The sequence below is a fragment of the Ammodytes marinus genome (assembly GCF_949987685.1).
Source record: "Ammodytes marinus genome assembly, chromosome: 11".
NCBI lineage: Eukaryota > Metazoa > Chordata > Actinopteri > Uranoscopiformes > Ammodytidae > Ammodytes > Ammodytes marinus.
The window spans coordinates 13,488,590-13,498,258 of NC_137215.1; the positions used below are offsets into that span (position 1 = coordinate 13,488,590).

A 9,669-nucleotide genomic window follows, 5' to 3' on the forward strand; every position below is an offset into this window, starting at 1 on the left:
AGTGTAGACTTGTTCATATTTCATCCTCTTTTTGTGGCAATTGTTATTTTTGATATTTATTTTTTGTTCATGTTTTTTTTTTAAATAAGATACAATACAAGTATATCTATGGTTGTCTGGTGAGGGGAAGTGTGTAGTATTTTAACACTTGACTTAACAGTACAATATGAAAAGTAGGGTGTGAAGTGCCAACCAGAACATATCCAGAAACCACTCTGTTATTACCCATCATGGCATACACTCTGGACACTTCCAACTGCACCGCTCTGTGCAAAAACTACATTTCAGAATTTCTTTCTTTTCTCCTCCATTTTAATTTGCATTAAACCAGTAATTAAAGCTTCTACTCACTCTAAGCAAAGTAATTATTTCCTTTTTTTTGGTAATACGTTTGCTAGTTTTAACTCATACTTAAGAATGTGTTTATATTCTTGGAGAGTATTCTTGTTTCCATTCATGAAACTATATAGGTAGATAAATTAATGCCAAGAAAATGTCTTTCCAAAAAAGGATTTGTGGCTGCAAACTGATCCATAGTTTACAGATGAAGCATTTTGTGTTGAAAAGTGTGCATCCATAAGACAATTTCTCATGCGAAAAACAGCACTGCACTCACACTGACAAATGAACCATCGTGAAATCATTACAATTTCAAGACTTATATTTAATACGAAGAACAGTGGCTGGATGTACTTGGTTTAGAACTAAGATTAAGGTGAGATTTTATGCGAGGATATAGCATTTTAAGACTTATCTGCAGGCAGCGTTTTCTTAATTTTTTTTAAACCAATGTGTATCATAGGTTTTGAATCTGCTTATCTTGAAGAGCAAGAGGTGAAGGCTTAGCCTCTGCTTTACATGAGCCTTCCTGAATACTTACCTTTTCTCAGTACAGCGCAGGACGGGTCAAAGTTTTCTTTAACACAAGAGGAACACTTAAAAATCTTAACATGTTGGCACAATCAGTGTACAATGGGCTGGACTGTATATTGTAGTTTTTTGTTTGAATGTGTACATTTCAAAAGTTGGCTTCTTCTCCCTTTTATTTAGTCTGTCACAAACACCTCATTTTCTCCCCCTTCCAACCACTGACACCCACAGGGACAAAAATATATATTTTAAACCAAATTTTAATTTCTTGGGGAAAAATGCTTCCAAGTCTAAACGGCTTTGGGAAAGTGTGTTGTTCTGCTGCAGAGGCCGACTGCTGGATTGAGTAGGAGTTCAGTGAGGGATGTGAATCTGGAGAGCTGTTATAACGTATCCCAAAGCTCTGCACGGCTTGGGCCTCACTGTGCTTGCATGACATGGAAATATATTGTTTTGTTGGCATGTAGATCAATTTTTTTAAATAATCCTCTTGTTTACACATGGATGGTGATGTTAATATATTTAAGAATGTGATGGTATATACAATATCAATGTTGCCAAACTTTGGTAAATGTACACATTATGAGAGGTAATCCAAATGAATTTAACTACAACAAGTAACTTTTGTATTTTAACCAGGTCAGCAAGATGCTTCTATTCCAGTAACATTTGCATATCTGTCTCAAACTGCCACACACTGTACTTAGCTTAAAGGGGAAATGTTGATGTTTTTTTCTTTCTTTTGTATATATAAGTATTTGTTAAATGCAGTTCTGGCTTTCTGTTCTCTGTATAGTTCAGACCACGCTTAAGTTTGTAAGTGCTTCTCTTTCTTTGAGGGACTGGGGTTCTTTTAGTTTGTGTGGGGATATCTGAAAAGATTTTCAGAACCCGTTTCCCATTTTTCTGCATGCTGCATCTTATGCTGTTTGATTGTTGGAAACTTGATACTGTATGAAAATAAAATATAAAATATAATAGCATTTAAATAAACTTGAAATGTTGAAAGAAATAGATTTTTAATATTTTTTTATAAAGACTTTCTCACAGTGTTTCTGAGTAACAGATTCAGTTACTATTTTTTTTCCTGGTCCTAAACTTTTTGTTTCTGTGGATTGAAATGATTTATTTACACAAACTCCTGCTCACATGTAATTGCACATTATTTGTACATGGATCAGGGTTTTGCCTTGTGCGTTGGGTCAACGGATCCAAAAATTGTTCCATCGACCCCTTAACACATGAGGCCATAATAGAAGAACCCAGGTGTTGGTTCAGAACAGTTTTGACTCATTAACACACACCAACATGTGAATTCCAGCAGCCAATGGGGTGGAAGGGATAAATACACCTGCCAATGAGGCTTCAGAATCTCTCTGCAGTCCGGCTGGCCACCACCCTGATGTTGCCGTAGACCTTTGAAGGTGGACTTCCTGTGGGGGTAAAGGGATTTAAAGGTCACTTCTAAGCACTACATGTGGATTCAGACTGTTGTGTTCTTAATATGATATCAACCATATGATTAGCCCTTATTGTACATTAGTAATGAAATATAGAAACAATCTTTCTTACCTAAGATCAAGTTACATATAGCCGTCCGCGCCATCTTGATATTCTGGAAAGATCCTAATATGTGCACTTTTCTGTTGGTGGACAGTTAAATGTTAAATTGGTTTAGGTTCATAATGATTATCAGTAATTAAGAATTATTGTTCAGGAAAAGTGACAAGAACTCACGTGTCTGCAAGCACAATTCGAGTCTTTGTGACATTTTCAATGGTGAATTTGGTTTTTCCTCCCTTCCCTGCTATTCTTCCGATAGCTCTGGATAAGTGGTCTCCCTTTAGAGGTTTCACTGCCAAGACAAACAAAATGGCTTGTTACTTTTTTTTACAAATTCAGAAGAGTTTAGGTGTAAACAGAAGTACTATGTCTGTGCCATCTTACCGTCTGTGCAATCAAAGCTTTCTAGGAAAAGCTCATCTAATCTGATGAGCGCTAAAGCGTCCTGAAAAGAGAAAGTGTGAGTGTTACGTCACAAGCCAAAATCTAACAAGAATCAAATAATCTAACAGCTAATACAAAGCTATGTGCTGACAAATTGAGTGTCTGTATCTTAAGTAAAATATGACAACTACAGTCTATGGGAGTTTAATACCTCAAACATGACTTAATATTTTTGTTTAAACAATGCACTTTTCAATAAAAGGAACATTCTATAAAAATATTATGTATAATTATAAAAAAGAAGCAACTACAACATTCAATGCAGGTTTTACAGACAGTTTACTTGTGGCTTCATCTTATGGCACTGGGCAACACTGATTTAATATGACTAATATAAAATCAGTTAAAAAATAAATAATAAAATAGCCATTTATCGACCAAAACCGTCATAACTTACTTCAACTTGGAATCCCAGAATAAACGCTCTAACGAAATCTGTTGCTTTTGTGAGGGAGCCAATGTCCTGTGTTTCTTTGCATGTCTGAAATAGGGAAAACACATTTCAAACAACAGTGGACACCAGAGGATAACATAACAGGCTTTATTGTAGAAAGACTCTGTAAAGTCGACATTGCTTAAAGTAACTACGAGGAACTTTTAAATATTTCTGATACCGTTTAATTTTTCCTCTGATGATCATAAATGACATTTAACAGCAAACAAGATCATTAGTGCAAAGAAAGTTATTTTTTATATAGTTTTTCTTAATGCCTTTGTCCGGGTACGCTCACCCAGGAACAACAGCTGGTGTTGGAAAAAACAACTGCGTTGTCTAAAGGCCAGCTAGAATAAACAAACTGAAAGTTCCTCTGAGCCACTACAAATGTGTTTTTCAAACTCACTTTGATTTCAACATTCCTTGTTTTGAGGTTGAATCTAACTTGAAGCTGCAGATTCTCTACAATCGGGGTGAAAATCTTCATCCAGTTCTCCTTCAGCGGGGTGTATCTGTGAGGTGGGACGGGGATTTTGCGCATCTCATCTGGTCCCTGAAACACACACACAAAACAATGATCAAACTGTGTGTCTCATGAACAACAAAGACAATCTGTGTTCTGTGATAGGGAATTGAATGCTGCTTTAGCTACATATTGATTCAATGCCTTGATGGTAAAACAAATTAAACAGGTAAAGTCGTAGGGGGCTTCCACACCTAAAAGTCCACAACAAGTTTTTTAAATTTTTATTAACTGAATAGATTTGATCTGCTTAGGTTTTGGTTTTTGCCAGCGCAGTCCAGTCCGGACCAAACAAGGTAAGTGTGAAAGCCCCCTTACATTCCATTGTCTCTAAGGAATCTGTAGAACGCTTATAATGTTCAGCCTTTAATTACTGATAGATTAATATGCTATATTAATTTAATTTAAATATATATCAAAAGTTGTGGGTGGTCTCACTAATCCATATACTCCAGCTATTACATATGGTTGCAAATTGAGTGTTGAAACAATAAAGTGTCAACATTAAAAATATTAGTATTAGTAATTAGTAAATGTACTTCTAAATTATATAGTCATATGTTGATACATACATCGTGATCAGTTCCCATTAAAGCCTCGTATTTAGATTATTGGATTTGACCATAGACTGCATAAAAGCATTTGACACATGCAACTTTTTAAGGACATGCAGAAATCCAGACCAAGTAAAGCAACTACGTGTTTCGTGTTCACACAACACAACTTATTAGTGCTTGCCGCTTCCCCCAGTAATACCAGAACATCATACAGCAGCTGTATTTAGTGCAGCCATAGGCCTGCACTGCGCACGCGCAAAAATACTTTACCAGCTACTGTGTGACAAAGACAAATACCACTAGATACAGACTTTTTAGTATTCCTATTGGGTACCAAAGAGACAAACCACACAGCTCATATACACAGGTAGAATGTACCTTTAATTTGTCGCCTGATATCGGGGGAAACTGCGGCCGCTTGCTCGCCACGGGCCCCTCTGTGTCCATGTCCGCTCCATCTTGTTCATGTTTTCGTTTCTGACTCTTTTTAGACTTCACCTTTGTGAAAGAGTCGGCGTCATTTGTGCTCTCCGTGGCAGCGCCGATGTCTGGGGTTTTGTTTGTATCAGTGTCCATCTCGGCAAATAGTTTAATATCAGATTAAAACTGCCAAAAAGTCATGCGGACGACGGCGACAAATGCGCGAGCGTGTCCACGTGCGATGAAAAGGACCCAAACAGCCACACCGTCGAGGCCTGTAGAGAGAAAATAATAAACACATGTCTGATTAATAACAAAGATATCTCTCTGGGTACATTTTATTTGTTTATTATTAATGAAATATCTATAACGTGGTTTGTCTTGCTCAAATATGTAAAATGCTCACTTGACATTCATACATTTTGGCAGGCATATATTTAGGCACCTGCACGCGCAGTAGTGGGATGGTCTCGACGTCATTTGTTTTGGCAGGGAGAGCTCAGATGAACAGTTTCTCTTTTCTACTTTAGACGTAGATTTTGTGTTTGTTTAGCTGTTTAACTAATTATCTCCCAAACAGCGAAGATGTCTACGCCGCTATCGAAGCCTCAGATTATCGCGCACATTCAGAAGAGTTTGAACTACACGGTGTTTGACACCAAATGGATCCCGTGCAGCGCCAAGTTTGTCTGCATGGGCAACTTTGCCCGAGGGACCGGAGTAATGCAAATATATGAAGTTCAACACGGAGATGCTAAGCTCATCAAGGAGGTACATCATACGTGAACAATACAGTCTTGATTGCCCTTGTCCCTTTTACTGAAATACACCATGACAACGGCTCATTTTAGGGGTCAGCTCTCATCTAAGATTTCTAGAAAAGTCTGGCTAGGTTGGTGTCTCCATAGCAACAGGCAACATGAACACATTGCTTACAATTACCTCTACTTCTAATAAAACACTTATGCACACCTCCATACATACTTACATGTATATATTATTGTTATTACAGGTGATTCTTTAACTGTTGTTACCACACAGCATACAATTTATAGCTTAAATTTCCTGGTGAGAATCAGAATTGGTTGTATTTCCAATACGTTCTCCCATGCTGTAAGGGAAACTGTACAATGTCAAAAAGCTCTTTAAGCAGTATATCCTACTCGCGAAATAGTCAGTCAATATGTCGTCCTCATGGGTGTGGACACATCTAGAAGACATCAAGTTACAGCTGAATGAGAGTCAACAAAAGACAAATGCCATTCCCTGAGTGTAGAGAAAGCGTGTGGAAGCAGGATTCATTTGAAATACAAAACCCTGAAGTAGAACCTGGTCTGGAGCAATACTTTTTACTACTTAGTATGTGCTTAGTCAGTAATATTTTATTATTATATTTACTATAGTTTTTAATCTGACTACCTCCAAAAAAGTGTTATTTTTTTCTCCCACCTTACGGCTTTCTGCACTGCTTTTTGCATTCTCACATTCCAAGAGATACAAAATAAAACATACCTCTTCTATGTTTCAGGTAGAAAAACCTAAACCATTCAAGTGTGGGACATTTGGGGCCACCTCTCTTCAGCAGAGACACATAGCGACGGGGGATTTTGATGGAAACCTCAACATATGGTAATTTTATCCACACCCTCTCCCTCTGACATCATCATACCATATGTGACTTGCAAGTAATGATATATAATAGCATTGGTTTCTCTATGGTAGAGTCATTAAGTGTTTGGAAGATGAATTGCTGTCTGACTGATTTAAAAGTGAGTTCCTATTGAAGTCTACTGTTTCAATCAGTACAGATGCTTCTGTTGTCCACAGGAATCTGGAGATGCCTGAAGTGCCAGTGTACTCTGTGAAGGCCCACAAAGAGATTGTGAACAGTATCGATGGAGTCGGCGGCCTGGGGATTGGTGATGGCGCACCTGAGATAGTCACTGGAAGCAGAGACGGTAAAGAAGTATTGAGAAAGTTGAACATAATCTACAATTAAAACCTTTTTTTAAGCATCAACATTACGATATTAAGCACACAAAGAAGTGAGCTAAATGTCATCATCTTCATGGGTGTTACAGGGACAGTGAAGGTGTGGGATCCCAGACAGAAGGATTCACCTGTAGCCAACATGGAGCCCGTGGAAGGAGAAACCAAGAGGGACTGCTGGGCTGTTTCATTTGGTGTGTAAAATATTAAGTTTTCACAAAAGGTTATTCACTAGGTGGGTAAAGTGTGTCCAAAAGTTGCAAAAAAAAAAAAAAAAAAAAAAAACACTTAACCAACCACTTCCATGCTTTGCACTTCCTTTACCGTTACGAATAAAAAGTGTTAATTTTCCTTTTGACCCTCTCATTACAGGTCATACCTTCAACGACCAGGACCGCTGTGTGTGTGCCGGCTATGACAATGGGGACGTCAAACTCTTTGACCTTAGGAACATGTCTCTACGTTGGGAGACCAACATTAAGAATGGGGTGAGGTGAACTCTCCTATAAAAATAATTTAGGGCAAGAAGATTTTTTTTTCCCCTCTTGGTTACATTGTTCATGCAGCCAGTGTGGCACCACAGAAAGAAAATTACACATTTCTGAAGTAAAAACTGACAGTAGGTTAGTCAACTCAACTCCAGAAAAAAAAGAGGGTTTCAGAATAAGGTTTTTATTAGGATCAGCCGTCCAAACATACATTATTTCATTTTGCCTGCCACCTGCGCTTGGATAAACAAAGACAAAAACAGGGACAGATGTGGAGAGAGAGAGAGAGAGAGAGAGAGAGCTGAAAATGACTTCCCAGCATCACTTAGACTGTGCTGAAAACCTCTGGGGAAGTCTGAGGTTAATGTTTCCTTCACACGCCATATACAAAGCACTGCACTGATTTTATTACTCAGCCGTCTCTCTTGTTCATCACCTCATTAACATAGATGAACCAGCCGTGGTGGTTATGTCTATTTCAACACAATAGTTTGTGGTGGAGCCATGCCATATGACGTCCAATGAAAGGACTGACTTTTATTTTATTCTTTCTCATGTCCAGGTGTGCTGTGTGGAGTTCGACAGGAAAGACATCAACATGAACAAGCTGGTGGCCACCTCACTGGAGGGAAAATTCCACGTCTTTGACATGCGGACCCAGCACCCCACCAAGGGCTTCGCCTCGGTTTCCGAAAAGGTAATTGACCTGGGTGGAGAGAGCCAGACGGACGTTTGGCTCCAGTGTATGGGGAAAATGTCAAAAGGTTATTACCATTATTATTATTTTTTTTAAATTTGTGGCGCAGAGGGAAAGGGGGGGCACAAGTCGTTTGGTGCGCTTTCACAGCTGGAAGTGTTTGGGCTTGTGTTTGTCCAACATTCTCTGTGGCTTTGTGACACTAGCCAAAAATGACGCCAGGCCAGCGGGGAGAGAGAGAGAGAGAGAAGTGTGCCTTTTTGTGGGAAAATCCTAGACAAACACACTCACATCTGCATCAGTGCGCAGCGCAGCCCGCCAAGTGTTTGCTAGGTCTGAAAAGATCAGAGGCCTCAGCTTTCTAAATATTTGTCCCGTTTTTCTGAGGGATCAACAAGTTGGCACATCAGTTTCTCACACCATGAATCAAGAGGTTTCACCAGATATGTTGGTCTTAATGAAGAAGTCAATGTAGCTTCACAAACAAGTCTTAACAACACATTTTCTTGCACTCAGTGGTTTCAAAGAGCTCATTAATAATGTTGCTGAATATGTAAAGGCAAAGTAATGGCTTTCTTGTATCCAACAATGTTGCCGAAAACTATACAACAGCAAGGCTACATTATTTGATCGACAGCAGATTCACGGCTCAGAGGTTTTTCTTGACCGGTGCTAGGTATGATTTTTGCCATTACTAATTTAATTGTAAATGGAAGCAAATAATCTCTCCTCTTTATTTCAGGCTAATAAATCGACCATCTGGCAGGTGAAGCATTTGCCTCAAAACCGAGACGTTTTTATGACTGCAGGGGGAGCCGGCAACTTGCATCTCTGGAAATAGTAAGTGATCTATCTTTAACCACAACAGTGTTTTGTTGTCTCATTTCGAGATACACTATTCGTCATCATGATGTTTTAAAAAAAAATAAGAATCAGATTTCCCAGATTGAGTAAACATAACCATAAAATATTGTTTTGTTTGTCAATTTCAGTGAGTATCCCGATAAGAGAAGCAAGAAGGACTCGGATGAGGTTGATGAGGGCGTGGCTGGCTCTGTCAACCTCTTGCAGAACGCCACTATCTCCACTCAGCCAATAGCCAGCCTGGACTGGAGCCCAGACAAGCAGGGCCTTTGTGTGTGCTCAGGCTTTGACCAAACAGTCCGCGTGCTCATTGTCACCAAACTGAACACGGTGTGAAAAAGTTAAAACCAAAACTTAAAGACTGATGAAGAAGATTTGTGCAGCCTAAGCCACAACTGGATACGCACTGATAGTGTGTAACTTTCTGCCCTGTTGTGAGGCTGAATCGTCGTTTATTAGAACACAACAATTTCCCTACTGTGGGTCTTGGCGGCTGTCTGTTTAGGTTTTATACAATTGATACCAATTAACTTAAGTGAATTGAGAAATCCTTTGAGTTATGTTGTTTTTTTTCTCTGTTGATGAAGAGAAATAATCCTTACCACAATGATACATGCCCCTGAAGAAATGAGTCTTAGAGCCGCTTGCTTTGATTAACACTTTGGGGATCAATATTTAATTTTATTTATCTATTTCCACTTTCTAGGATGCTCACTGAAACACCTTTTGTCTTTTGTTGCACTATCAGTGAACATAGTTGTGCTCCAGTTTTGTCTGTTGTTAAAGTTGTCCCTTTTGATATGTCAATTTTTAGCGTT

The 9,669-nt window shown here is 38.8% G+C and overlaps 2 protein-coding genes across 2 annotated transcripts; one reads left to right on the plus strand and one right to left on the minus strand.

Annotated features, from left to right (window-relative positions):
- Positions 1–10: 10 nt before the first annotated feature.
- Positions 11–5,048, minus strand: pno1 (partner of NOB1 homolog). The gene is made up of 7 exons (XM_080036235.1): positions 4,772–5,048; positions 3,720–3,866; positions 3,275–3,358; positions 2,818–2,878; positions 2,608–2,725; positions 2,443–2,513; positions 11–2,303 (listed from the first exon to the last, which is right to left on the minus strand). Exons 1-7 carry the CDS (start codon positions 4,967–4,969, stop codon positions 2,236–2,238), a joined length of 747 nt encoding a protein of 248 aa, XP_079892361.1. The 5' UTR covers positions 4,970–5,048; the 3' UTR covers positions 11–2,235.
- Positions 5,049–5,311: 263 nt separating this feature from the next.
- dnaaf10 (dynein axonemal assembly factor 10) lies at positions 5,312–9,669 on the plus strand. Its single transcript, XM_080036993.1, has 8 exons — positions 5,312–5,584; positions 6,342–6,442; positions 6,641–6,771; positions 6,895–6,996; positions 7,175–7,290; positions 7,853–7,987; positions 8,730–8,827; positions 8,980–9,669. The coding sequence occupies exons 1-8, from the start codon at positions 5,399–5,401 to the stop codon at positions 9,185–9,187; spliced, it is 1,077 nt and encodes a 358-aa protein (XP_079893119.1). The 5' UTR covers positions 5,312–5,398; the 3' UTR covers positions 9,188–9,669.

Excerpts from the sequence above, each read along its gene's own strand:
- pno1 (XM_080036235.1), bottom strand. The coding sequence starts at position 4,969 with ATGGACACTGATACAAACAAAACCCCAGACATCGGCGCTGCCACGGAG. Across the intron at positions 3,359-3,719 it reads CAAGGAATGTTGAAATCAAA|ACATGCAAAGAAACACAGGA; the intron begins GTGAGTTTGAAA and ends TCCCTATTTCAG. Across the intron at positions 2,726-2,817 it reads AAGCTTTGATTGCACAGACG|TGAAACCTCTAAAGGGAGAC; the intron begins GTAAGATGGCAC and ends TTGTCTTGGCAG.
- dnaaf10 (XM_080036993.1), top strand. The coding sequence starts at position 5,399 with ATGTCTACGCCGCTATCGAAGCCTCAGATTATCGCGCACATTCAGAAG. Across the intron at positions 5,585-6,341 it reads ATGCTAAGCTCATCAAGGAG|GTAGAAAAACCTAAACCATT; the intron begins GTACATCATACG and ends TCTATGTTTCAG. Across the intron at positions 6,443-6,640 it reads GATGGAAACCTCAACATATG|GAATCTGGAGATGCCTGAAG; the intron begins GTAATTTTATCC and ends TGTTGTCCACAG.